Source organism: Hemitrygon akajei, chromosome 21, assembly GCF_048418815.1.
Source record: "Hemitrygon akajei chromosome 21, sHemAka1.3, whole genome shotgun sequence".
NCBI classification, from domain to species: Eukaryota; Metazoa; Chordata; class Chondrichthyes; order Myliobatiformes; family Dasyatidae; genus Hemitrygon; species Hemitrygon akajei.
In genome coordinates this window covers 46201461-46214961 of record NC_133144.1, presented here as the reverse complement: position 1 = coordinate 46214961, position 13501 = coordinate 46201461, and the positions used below count along the sequence as shown (strand labels likewise).

The following is a 13501-nucleotide window of genomic DNA, read 5'->3' as shown; positions in this document are numbered from 1 at the left end:
TCTGAGCCACAGAGCCAGACTTCTGGTCACTACATCTCCCCCACCCCAAACAGTATCCAAAACAGTATATTTATTGAGGAAGAACAGCCACAGGGGTACTCTGCACTGGCTGCCTATTCCCTTTCCCTCTCTTGACAGTCACTCAAATAACTGCCTCCTGCAATATAGAGGCGATTACCTCGCTGTAGCTCCAATCTATCAACTCTTTATTTTCTCACATCTTCTGAAGGTCATTCAGCTGTAACTGCAATTCCTTAATAGTCTCTAAGGAGCTGCAGCTTGATACACTTCATGCAAATGTAGTTATCTTCGAGACTAGAAGTCTCCCAGAGCTCTCACATGTCACACGAAGAACATACCACTACCTCTGGACCCATTCTCAGCACACTAGTTATGTTCTAACAGAAACAAAAAATACTTACTAGAAACTTAGTTAGAACCTTTGGTTGTACTTGCCCAAGCCAGAGGCCCACTCACACAATGACCATTCCGCCCACCCCCCCTTTTTTTTTTAAAAATATTGGTGCCACGCTGATTGCAGCTCCTGAAAAGAAGCCAAAAGCATCAGAGCTCTTATCAAACCTAGAACTGCATCACCAAACAAATGACCTCTGGTGCTGATTGCTTAAGAACTTTAAGGCATAATTAAATAGAATCTTTTATAATCGCTAGTCTTTAGATTTTCTTTAAAATGTCTCCAAAGGAGAGAGAAATGCTTCAAATAATCCGACAGTCTTTTGTCTAAAATGAGGGATTTGGAGTTTCATTTCAAAATTTCCCTCTTCAATACCAGCTTAAGCAGAAACCTACATCTTGCATTTTCTGAACCAACAGTATCCTGGGAAATTAAAACCAATAAATGGCACATCAAATTCTGTAACTTATGTCAATGGAAATTCATAGTAAATGATCATAATAATCTTTCTCAATTGGATAGTGCCATATTTTTCTTTTAAAAGAACAAAGTCAAATTCATTCAAAATACCAGTGCATGTTCCAATCAAGTGAACATACCTCTACTTTAAGACTGAAAATACAATACCTGCTGCTGACAATGGATGGGAAAGCAATTGATTTCAGTTTCTTTTCATCTGCTAAGGTCAAACAATTCTTCACAGTTTTTTCCAGTTGTTCTTCACATTTATCCATTCCCCATTGTGGGATATTACAGTGAATGATGAATTTGGCTGGCAGTCCAGGAGCCTGGCCCAAAACAGCTGTAATAGAAACAAAGAATTTAATACTTATGAACTCAACAATCTCGAAATTGCTGGCAAGGCAGCATTCCAACTTCCTTAAAGGGTCACACGATCTACTCCAGCTTCAATTCCTTAAGTTCTGAAAACATAACCCGAGTCACTTTCCCTGTTCCAGTTAAAGACGGCGCAAGTATCAACCCTGAGTGTGCAGTTCAGATGGGAAATCATCAAATACTTACATTTAGGACTGTTACAGTTGAAATCCATAAGCAGCATCATTTTTAAGATGTTAAAAAAATCTACCAATACTTATAATTGATGGACCACAGACAGTGCTCTGGGGTACAGGTACGGTTGAAATGCAGCTGCTTTAGACATCCACCCCTGACTATCCTACTGGCAAACATAAAGTCTCTGGAAAATAAAACGGAAGATCCCAAGAGCAACATTGCAGTACCAGAGGGGCATCAGGCATTGCTGTGCACTTTACTATATAGAAGCAAGGCTGTCGCCCACTATTTTGGACACAGTGCTACATTCCAACATTCACCAAAAAGTCAGAGGCTTTTTCCCAGGGCTGAAATGGCTGCCACAAGAGGGCAAGAGGTTTAAGGTGTTTGAGAGTAGGTACAGAGGAGATATCAGGGTTAAGTTTTTTTTTAAATGCAGAGAGTGGTGAGTGCATGGAATGGGCTGCCAGCAATGGTGGTGGAGATAGATACGATAAGGTCCTTTAAAAGACTTTTGGATAGGTACATGGAGTTTAGTAAATAGAGGGCTATGAGTAACCCTAGTAATTTCTATAGTAGGAACATGTTTGACACAACTTTGTGGGCCGAAGGGCCTGTTTTGTGCTATAGGTTTTCTATGTTTCTATAAAGGCATGTCAGCCAATTCTTAAAAGGTAGAGTTGAAGTATGGTTTATGATCAACTCCTCATAGTGCACAGCTGCCCACACTTGGCTGTACTTCGACTCCCAGCATACAGGCAGAGACTAATTATCGCAGCACCTGTGATGAAGATCAAGGAGAATTCTGTCTCAGTCCTGATCACACGACCAAGAAAATCTAGAAGTCAAATGTCTTCTTTTTAACCTGTTGAGGGAGCTTTCCACCATCACTCTGGTAGTAGTGGACATTCAACCTTAGCCCAATGTCAGGCAGGCACTGGAGGAGCTGAGCACCGTAATCCATAGGCATGAAACGGCACACCCTGACATCTTCCCTATCATCATAGGGGATTTCAACCAGGTCAGCTTGAAACATAGAAAATAGGTGCAGGAGTAGGCCATTCGGCCCTTCGAGCCTGCACCTGCTTTTTCTCCATACCCCTTGAATAAGTCTCTAAGCTAGCAACATTTTACCTGTAGAACTAGAGGAGCTAACACACTTGTCTACTGTTATACCATGATCAGGAAAGCTTACAGTACCATCCCACGCCCATACTTTAGGCAATCCGATCACCCGGCAGTACTTCTACTCCCAGCATGTAGGCAGAGACAAAATACCGCAGCCACAGTGCTGAGCACCGAAAAGGTATGGTTAAGGGAGGTGGAGGAGGGTGCACAGGACTGGTTTCAGTTGGAGGACTGGGCAAGATTCAGGGATTCATCTTTGAATCTGAATCAATACGCTACAGTTGTCACTGATATCAGACATACCTAAACCAAAAGCCATGGATGAACCAGGAGATTCATAATCTGTTGAGGGCTAAATCAGGTGGCATTCAAGACTACTGATCCTACTATTTGTTCTGGAACAACCTATGAAAGGTTATTTTAAGAGCAAAACACAATTCCAATAGAGGTTGGCAACAGAATTGTATGCATGTATATTCTGGCAGGGTTTGCAGCCCTTAACTTTCTAAGTGAAACCTAAGATCATGAATATCTGTGATACTTCATTTCTAGGTGAGCGCAATGCCTTTTACTCATACTTTGAAAGGGAGAATAAAATTACACCAGAGCAAATTCCTGCAGTATCTGGTGACCCTTTGCTCTCTGTCGATGTTAGAACATCTTTCAAGAAGGTGAACCCTCACACGAAATCAGGCCCTGATGTTGCACCTGGTAGGGCTCAAAAATGCGCCATCCAATTGGTGGGAGTCTTCAAGGACATTGTCAATCTCTCACTGTTGCTGTTGGGAGGTTCCCACCTGTTTCTAATGGGTGACCATACCAGTGCCCAAGAGCAAGGTAAGCTGCCTCAATGAATGTTGCTCAGTGCCACTAAAATCCACAGGTCATAGAATATCAGTCCTCATTGATGGATCAGCAGTGGAAAGGATGAGCAATTTCAAGTTCCCAGGTGTCAATATCTCTGAAGATTTATCCCAGGCCCAATATACTGATGCAAGTACAAAGGCTAGATTTTAAAAACATAGAAAACCTACAGCACCAAAGCTGTGCCGAACATGTCCTTACCGTAGAAATTACCTAGGGTTGCCCATAGCCCTCTATTTTTCTAAGTTCCATGTACCTATCCAGGAGTCTCTTAAAAGATCCTATCGTATCTGCCTCCACCCCATTCCTGCACTCACCACTCTCTGCGTAAACTTACCCCTCACATCTCCTCTGTACCTACTTCCAAGCACCTTAAAACTGTGCCTTCTCGTGCTAGCCATCTCAGCCATGGGAAAAAGTCTCTGACTATCCACACGATCAATGCCTCTCATCATCTTATAAACCTTTATCAGGTCACCTCTCATCCTTTGTCGCTCCAAGGAGAAAAGGCAGAGTTTACTCAACCCTTTCTCATATGGCATACTCCCCAATCCAGTCAACATCCTTGTAAATCTCCTCTGCACCCTTTCTATGGTTTCCACATCCTTCCTGTAGTGAGGTGACCAGAACTGGGCACAGTACTGCAAGTGGGGTCTGACCAGGGTCCTACATAGCTGCAACATAATCTCTCGGCTCTCAAACGCAATCGCACCATTGATGACGGCCAATGCACCATATGCCTTCTTAACCACAGAGTCAATCTGCGCAGCAGCTTTGAGTGTCCTATGGACTTGGACCCTAAGATCACTCTAATCCTCCACACTGCCAAGTCTTACCATTAATACAATATTCTGCCATCATATTTGACCTACCAAAATGAACCACCTCACACTTATCTGGGTTGAACTCCATCTGCCACTTCTCAGCCCAGTTTTGCATCCTATCGATGTCTCCCCCCCCTCACCCCGTGACAGCTCTCCACACTGTCCACCACATCCTCATCCAGGTCATTTATAAACATCACAAAGTAGGGGTCCCAGAACAGATCCCCAAGGCACACCACTGATCACCAAACTCCATGCAGAATATGCCCAGTCTACAACCACTCTTTGCCTTCTGGACCCACAAAGCAATGTCCCCTTGGATCCCATGCCTCCTTACTTTCTCAATAAGACTGGCATGAGGTATCTTATCAAATGCCTTGCTGAAATCCATATACACTACATCTACTGCTTTATCTTCATCAATGTATTTAGTCAAAAAATTCAATCAGGCTCGTAAGGCATGACCTATCTTTCACAAAACCATGTTGACTATTCCTAATCATATTATACCTCTCCAAATGTTCATAAATCCTGCCTCTCAGGATCTTCTCCATCAACTAACCAAGCATTGAACTAAGATTGACTGGTCTATAATTTCCTAGGCTATCTCTACTCCCTTTCTTGAATAAGGGAACAAGATCCACAACCCTCCAATCCTCCAGAACCTCTCCCATCCCCATTGATGATGCAAAGATCATCACCAGAGGCTCAGCAGTCTCCTCCCTGGCCTCCCATAGGAGCCTGGGGTACATCTCACCCAGTTCCGGTGACTTATCCAACTTGATGCTTTCCAAAAGCTCCAGTGCATCCTCTTCCTTCATCTACATGCTCAAGCTTTTCAGTCTGCTGCAAGTCATCCCTATAATCACCAAGGACCTTTTCCATAGTGAATACTGAAGCAAAGTATTCATGAAGTACCTCTGCTGCCTCCTCCGGTTCGAAACATACTTTTCACCTGTCACACTTGATTGGTCCTATTCTCTCGTATGTTATCCTCTTGCTCTTCACATACTTGTAGAATGCCTTGGGGTTTTCCGTAATCCTGTCTGCCAAGGCCTTCTCATGGCCCCTTCTGGCTCTCCGAATTTCATTCTTAAGCTCCTTCCTGCTAGCCTTATAATCTTTTAGATCTCTCTCATTACTTAGTTTTTTTTTATAAAACCTTTCGTAAGCTCTTCTTTTCTTCTTGACTAGATTTACAACAGCCTTTGTACACCACAGTTCCTGTTCCTTACCATCCTTTTCCTGTCTCATTGGAACGTACCTATGCAGAACTCCACGCAAATATCCCCTGAATATTTGCCACATTTCTTCCGTACGTTTCCGAGAAGATCTGTTTCCAATTTATGCTTCCAAGCTCCTGCCTGATAGCCTCATAATTCCCCTTACTCCAATTAAATGCTTTCCAAACTTGTCTGTTCCTATCCCTCTCCAATGCTATGATTAAGGAGATAGAATTGTAATCACCATTTCCAATATGCTCTCCCACTGAGAGATCTGACACTTGACCAGGTTAATTTCCCAATACCTTCCTGAACACACCTAACAAGCTCCATCCCATCTAAACCCTTTGCTCTAGGGAGATGCCATTCAATATTTGGGAAATTAAAAATCTCCCACAACAACCCTTATTATATTATTATTATACCTTTCCAGAATCAGACTCCCTACCTGCTCCTCGATGTCTGTAACTATTGAGTGGTCTATTAAAAAAAAACACCCAGTAAAGTTACTGACCCCTTCCTGTTCCTAACTTCCACACACACTGTAGACAATCCTTTCATTACTTCCTCCTTTTCTGTAGCCGTGACACAATCTCTGATCAACAGTGCCACGCTGCCACCTCTTTTGCCTCTTTCCCTGTCCTTTCTGAAATATCTAAAGCCTGGCACTCGAAGTAACCATTCCTGCCCCTGAGCCATCCAAGTCTCTGTAATGGCCACAACATCATAGTTCTAAGTACTGATCCACGCTCTAAGCTCATCCGCTTTGATCATAATACTCCTTGCATTAAAATAGACACATCTCAAACCATTGGTCTGAGCACGGCCCTTCTCGATCAGCTGTCTATCCTCCCTTTTGCACTGTCTCCAAGCTTTCTCTATTTGCAAGCCAACCACCTCTTCCTCCATCTCTTCAGTTTGGTCCCCACGCCCCAGCAATCCTAGCTTAAATTCTCCCCAACAGCCTTTGCAAACTTCCATGCCAGGATATTGGATCCTCTGGGATTGAAGTGCAACCCGTCCTTTTTGTACAGGTCACACCTGCCCCAAAAGAAGTCCCAATGATCCAGGAATCTGAATCCCTGCCCTCTGCTCCAATTTCTGAGCCATGCATTTATCCGCCACCTCATTCTATTCCTATACTTACTATTGCACGGCACAGGCAGTTATCCCGAGATTACTACCTTTGAGGTCCTGCTTCTCAACTTCGTTCTTAACTCCCAGTAGTCTGTTTCCAGGACTTCCTCTCTTTTCCTACCTATATCATCAATATGTACCACAACCCCTGGTTGTTCTCCTTCCCACTTCAAGATATCGTGGACGTGATCAGAAACATCCTGGACCCCGGCACTTGGGAGGCAAACTACCATTCATGTTTCTCTCCTGCATCCACAGAATCGCCTGTCAGACTCCCTAACTATAGAGTCCCCTATCACTGCTGCCATCCTCCTCCTTTCCCTACCCTTCAGAGCCACAGGGTCAGACTCTGTGCCAGAGGCGTGGCCACTGTTGCTTCCCCCGCCGCAGGGTACCCTCTAACCAGTCCCCCGCGGATAAGGAGGGCCAATTGTACTCTCTAGACAACATTCTGATGAATCTCTTCTGCACCCTCTCCAATGCCTCCGCCTTCTTTTTACTGTATACGATACTCCAGCTGCAGCACATCTTGCCAACTTTTTAAACTCAATACCCTCTGATGAAAGCAAGTATGTCAATATGCATTGTCATGACTTCTGTTGACACTTTCTTCTGACAGATGGGGTTCTTCAACCGTGTTTGGAATCTCACCTGGAAGGAAAACTCTGATCAAACCTCCGCTTGCTCGCAGCCATAACCACTCATGGGGACGTCTTCGGGAGCAAACCCCGAGGAAAAAATCTGGAGCTGGAGTCTCCAAGACAGTCCTACATTGAGTTCAAAACCGACCAGCAACTCACGCAACAGCTGCTGGTACAAAACTGCATCTGGTCCCTGGCCCATTGCTTTGGATTCACCAGCTGCGCATGGGGGGGGGGGGGAGAGAAAGAGTTTGCTGCATGGGCAACACTTAACTTGTTCTCCATATCTTACTGCCCTGGTTTGGGTACTGGCTTGTATAGACAGTTAGGATGCAATATCCATATGGTCAACCCTGATCAACATAGGCAACTACATTGCACACTTTCTGAAAGCTATGATCCCATGATTCTTGCCTTTTACCATACAACATATGTCCCATTTAACTGGAATCCATCATGACCAGTACATTTTGGCCCAATTAAGTAGCTGCCCTAATTAGCCAAAGTTTCATGGAAATAATTAAAAAGGATCCAGTAATTAATGTAAAACTGCATTAGTTGCTAATAGTTACCTACTGTGTTCTTTTGAGTAAACAAACAAAATCAGCACAAGCACCTTGTGCAGATAATGGACTGCCTTCCTACAATGCATTAGACGATTACATCCTTCAAATCTTTATTTTCATTTGTAATGTTCAAGATGGTTATCGATATCTTTGTAATTCCTAACTTGTAGTGAAATGTTTTCATTTTCACTCTTGGCATTTCCCATTCTGAATTCTTGAAACTCCTGGTGAGCAAAACAGTTCTGTATTGTCTTACTGTTTATTTCTAGCCAACTATCAGTGATAAAAATCATAGCTTCCTGAACACAAACACATGCAACTGACACTATTAAAAAATTAACCACTCTAAGCACAGTGTAGTGTCTAATGACCATGAAGTTGTACACAACTGTCACTAGTTAGAAACAGTCTCCAGCCCCAATTAAGTGGCAAATAAAATAAAATCCCAGCAATTTTTTTGATTTAGTTTTTGTTATTTGGAGTTGTCCAAAACAGCTACTCTGTTTAACTGTTGGACCAACTAACTGGAACCCATTGTATTTTCCCCTTGCATTTGCCCTGTCAACATTTATTACCTTATTAACTTAGGAGTAGATAATGGAAGCAGCAGTTAAGGCAGTCGAGTGCTCCGTATGCAGGATGTGGGAAGTCAGGGTGAGCACAATTGTCCCTGATGACTACACCTGTAAAAGGTGCATCCAGCTGCAGCTCCTGACAAACCGAGTTAGGGAACTGGAGCTGGATGAACTTCGGTTTATTCGTGAGGCAAAAGCAGAAATAGACAGGAGTTTCAGGGAGATAGTCACCCCTAAAAATCAGGAGGCAGGTAGCTGGGTGACTGTCAGGAGAGAGAAGGGGAATAGACAGAAAGAGCAGAGCACCCCTGTGGCCGTTCCCACCAACAATATGTATACCGTTTTGGATACTGTTGGTGGGGATGACCTATCAGGGACAAGTTGTAGTGATCGTGTCTCTGGCACCAAGACTGGACCCTCAGCTCAGAAGGGAAGGAGGGAGAAGAGGAGAGCAGTACTGATAGGGGATTCGACAGTTAGGGGGACAGATAAGAGGTTATGTGAGAGAGATCGAGAATCTTGGATGGTCTGTTGCCTCCTTGGTGCCATGGTCCGCAATATCTCAGATCAAGTTCTCGGTATTCTCAGGACAGAGGGTGTGCAGCCAGATGTCGCGGTCCATGTAGGGACCAATGACGTGGATAGGAAGAAGGAGGAGGTCCTGCAAAGAGAGTTTAGGGAGTTAGGTGCAAAATTGAAGGACAGGACCTCCAGGGTTACAATTTCAGGATTGCTCCTACTGCCACGTGCTACTGAGGCTAGAAATAGGAAGATAATGCAGCTAAATGTGTGGCTAAGGAGATGGTGCAGGAGGGAGGGCTTCATGTTTCTGGACAATTGGGCCTTGTTCCAGGGAAGGTGGGACCTGTTCCAATGGGACTAACATCCTTGCCGGCAGGTTAGCTAGTGCTGCTTGGTGGGGGGGGGGTTAAACTAGATTTGCAGGGGGAGGGAAACCAGAGTGTTAGAGCAGATGGTGAGGTGAAGGAAGATAAAGGTCAATAGAGGACTGCTTGTGTGGACAGAAATCAAAGGTTTGTATGTGATAGAAATGTTCTCAGGTGCCAAACTGAAGAGACTGGGGAAGAGGTATCTGGCTTTCAAAAAGATAGGAGATAGGAGACAGCATGTGAGGGAGGATAGGCAGGTGATAGAGAAGGGACGCACGCAGACCGAAGATTTGAGATGTATCTATTTTAACGCAAGGATGTTGTGAACAAAGCAGATGAGCTTCGAGCGTGGATCAGTACTTGGAAATATGATGTGGTGGCCATTACAGAGACGTGGATGGCTCAGGGACAGGAATGGTTACTTCAAGTGCCAGGCTTTAGATATTACAGAAAGGGCAGGGATGGAGGCAAAAGAGGTGGGGGGTGTGGCACTGCTGAACAGAGATAGTGTCATGGCTGCAGAAAAGGTGGACGTCATGGAGGGATTGTCTACGGAGTCTCTGTGGGTGGAGATTAAGAACAGGAAGGGGTCAATAACTTTACTGGGTGTTTTCTATAGGCTGCCCAATAGTAACAGGGATATCGAGGAGCAGATAGGGGAACAGATCCTGGAAAGGTGTAACAACAGAGTTGTCATGATGGGAGATTTTAATTTCCCCAAATATAGACTGGCATCTCTCTAGAGCAAGGGATTTAGATGGGGTGGAGTTTGTTAGGTGTGTTCAGGAAGGTTTCTTGACACAATATGTAGATAAGTGTACAAGAGGAAAGGCTGTACTTAATTTGGTATTGGGAAATGAACCTGGTCAGGTGTCAGATCTCTCAGTGGGGGAGCATTTTGGAGATAGTGATCATAATTCTATCTCCTTTACCATAGCTTTGGAGAGAGATAGGAACAGACAAGTTAGAAAAGCATTTAATTGGAGTAAGGGGAATTATGAGGCTATCAGGCAGGAAACTGGAAGCTTAAATTGGAAACAGATGTTCTCCCTACTTGTACATAGTTCTTTCCTTTTGCTTGTTTTTTCTTTCCACTCTTTTCTATAAGTGTATACCTCAGATAAATAATTTGTGGAGATTTGTGATATATATGATATGATATATATGTACAATGTCTGAAATACATCTTATGGAAATGTTTGTTTGATGATGAACTTCAATAAAAAAATAAATTACATAAAAAAGAGAAAAAAAGGAAACAGATGTTCTCAAGGAAAAGTACGGAAGAATGTGGCAAATGTTGAGGGAATATTTGTGTGAAGTTCTGCAAAGGTACGTTCCAATGAGACAGGGAAGTTATGATGGTGTGCAGGAACCATGGTGTACAAAGGCTGTAATAAATCTGGTCAAGAAGAAAAGCTTACAAAAGGTTCAGGGAGCTAGGTAATGTTAGAGATCTAGAAGATTATAAGGCCAACAGGAAAGAGCCTAAGAAGGAAATTAGGAGAGACAGAAGGGGCCATGAGAAGGCCTTGGCGGGCAGGATTAAGGAAAACCCCAAGGCATTTTACAAGCATGTGAAGAGCAGGAGGATTAAACATGAAAGAATAGGACCTATCAAATGTGACAGTGGGAAAGTGTGTATGGAACTGGAGGAAATAGCAGAGGTACTTAATGAATACTTTACTTCAGTATTCACTATGGAAAAGGCCCTTGGTGATAATAGTGATGACTTGCAACAGATTGAAAAGCTTGAGCACATAGACATAAAGAAAGAGGATGTGCTAGAGCTTTTGGAAAGCATCAAGTTGGATAAGTTCCCGGACCCGGATGAGATGTACCCCAGGCAACTGCGGGAGGTGAGGAAGGAGATTGCTGAGCCTCTGGTGATGATCTTTGCATCATCAATAAGGACGGGAGAGGTTCCAGAGGATTGGAGGGTTGCGAATGTTGTTCCTTTATTCAAGAAAAGGAGTAGAAATAGACCAGGAAATTATAGACCAGTGAGTCTTACCTGTGGTTGGAGAGTTGATGGAGAAGATACTGAGAGGCAGGATTTATGAACATTTGGAGAGGTATAATATGGTTAGGAATAGTCAGCACAGCTTTGTCAAGGTCAGGTCGTGCCTTACGAGCCTGATTGAATTCTTTGAGGATGTGACTAAACATATTGATGAAGGAAGAGCAGTAGCTGTAGTGTATATGGAATTCAGCAAGGCATTTGATAAGGTACTCCATGCAAGGCTTATTGAGAAAGTAAGGAGTCATGGGATCCAAGGGAACTTTACTTTGTGGATCGAGGACTGGCTTGCCTACAGAAGGCAAAGAGTGGTTGTAGACGGGTTATATTCTGCATGGAGGTCGGTCACCAGTGGAGTGCCTGTTCTGTTCTGGGACCCTTACTCTTCATGATTTTTATAAATGACCTGGATGAGGAAGTGGAGGGATGGGTTAGTAAATTTGCTGATGACACAAAGGTTGGAAGTGTTGTGGATAGTGTGGAGGGCTGTCAGAGGTTACAGCGAGACATTGATAGGATGCAAAACTGGGCTGAGAAGTGGCAGATAGAGTTCAACACAGATAAATGTGAAGTGGTTCTTTTTGGTAGCTCAAATATGATGGCAGAATATAGTATTAATGGTAAGACTCCTGGCAGTGTGGAGGATCAGAGGGATTTTGGGGTCCGAGTCCACAGGATGCTCAAAGCAGCGGCGCAGGTTGACTCAGTGGTTAAGAAAGCGCACGGTATATTGGCCTTCATCAATCGTGGAATTTAATTTAGGAGCCAAGAGGTAATGTTGCAGCTATATAGGATCCTGGTCAGACCCCACTTGGAGTACTGTGCTCAGTTTTGGTCACCTCACTACAAGGAAGGATGTGGAAGCCAAAGAAAGGGTGCAGAGGAGATTTACAAAGATGTTGCCTGGATTGGGGAGCATGTCTTAAGAGGATAGGTTGAGTAAACTTGGCCTTTTCTCCTTGGAGCGACGGAGGATGAGAGGTGACCTGATAGAGGTGTATAAGATGTTGAGAGGCGTTGATCATGTGGATAGTCAGAGGCTTTTTCCCCAGGGCTGAAATGGTTGCCACAAGAGGACACAGGTATAAGGTGCCGGGGAGTAGGTATAGAGGAGATGTCAGGGTTAAGTTTTTTACTCAGAAAGTGGTGAGTGCGTGGAATGGGCTGCTGGCAAAGGTGGTGGAGGCGGATACGATAGGGTCTTTTAAGAGACTTTTGGATAGGTACATGGAGCTTAGAAAAATAGAGGGCCTAGTAATTTCTAGGGTAGGGACATGTTTGGCACAACCTTGTGGGCCAAAGAGCCTGTATTGTGCTGTAGATTTTCTATGTTTACCTCACACCTGCTTGGATTAAACTACTTGCTATAGCTATACCCAAATTTTCAAAGGATGTATATCCTCCTCTGCCATTGATGACTTTCTTTACAATCCATGTGATCTGCAAATATACTAATCAGACGAACTATATCTATATCCAAGTCATTTATATACGTTAGTGATTGTAGCACTTGATCCTCACTGAAAACACTAGTCATGGACATCCAATCGGAAAAGCACCTCACTAACTTCTGCCATCTATGGACAAATGAAATTTTTAATCCAAATCACCATAGAACCCATGACTTAATCTTCGGGTCTAGTTTATTGAGCGGCTCCTTGTTAAATAATTTACTGAAGACCACGTGGACATCCATTGCCCTATCCTCAAATATTTTCATCATTTCCTCAAGCAAATTTCTGAGATACTACACCAGCACAAAGGCAATTCTATTATCCCTAGTAAGACCATACTTTTACAAATGCAAGTAAATCCTATCCAAGAATTTTCTTGTTGCCCTGCTTAAACCAAGGAGCAACACTGGCCTTTCAAGTTTTCTGGGACCTCATCTGTTGCTAAAGAGAATACAAAGATCTTCTCATTTGCTTCCTTTGGTGTCCCAGAGTCTAGGGATTTATTCACTTTAATGTTTTTCAACATATCACATTTCTTCATTCCCAATTCAGACATACCCCAGGATTACCAACATAACCCTCCATGACCTTACCATTTTTCATTTCCTTCTCCTTGATGAATACTTTTGCTAACTACTCATTAAAGACATTGCCCTCTTTTCTCTGGATCCATGAGCAAGTTCCCTTCTTTGTCCTTGAGTAAACCTACCCTTTCCCTTGCTGTTCTTTTGCTTGTAATATGCATACAAA

The 13501-nt window shown here is 43.5% G+C and overlaps 1 protein-coding gene across 2 annotated transcripts in view; it reads right to left on the bottom strand.

Moving 5' to 3' along the window:
* Positions 1–13501, bottom strand: part of macroh2a2 (macroH2A.2 histone) — a 44469-nt gene that overhangs the window by 9531 nt on the left and 21437 nt on the right. For both annotated transcript variants that reach the window (XM_073025336.1, XM_073025337.1), the window contains exon 8: positions 1043–1217. In XM_073025336.1, the coding sequence (XP_072881437.1) occupies positions 1043–1217 (175 nt within the window). The remainder of the gene's footprint in view (positions 1–1042; positions 1218–13501) is intronic.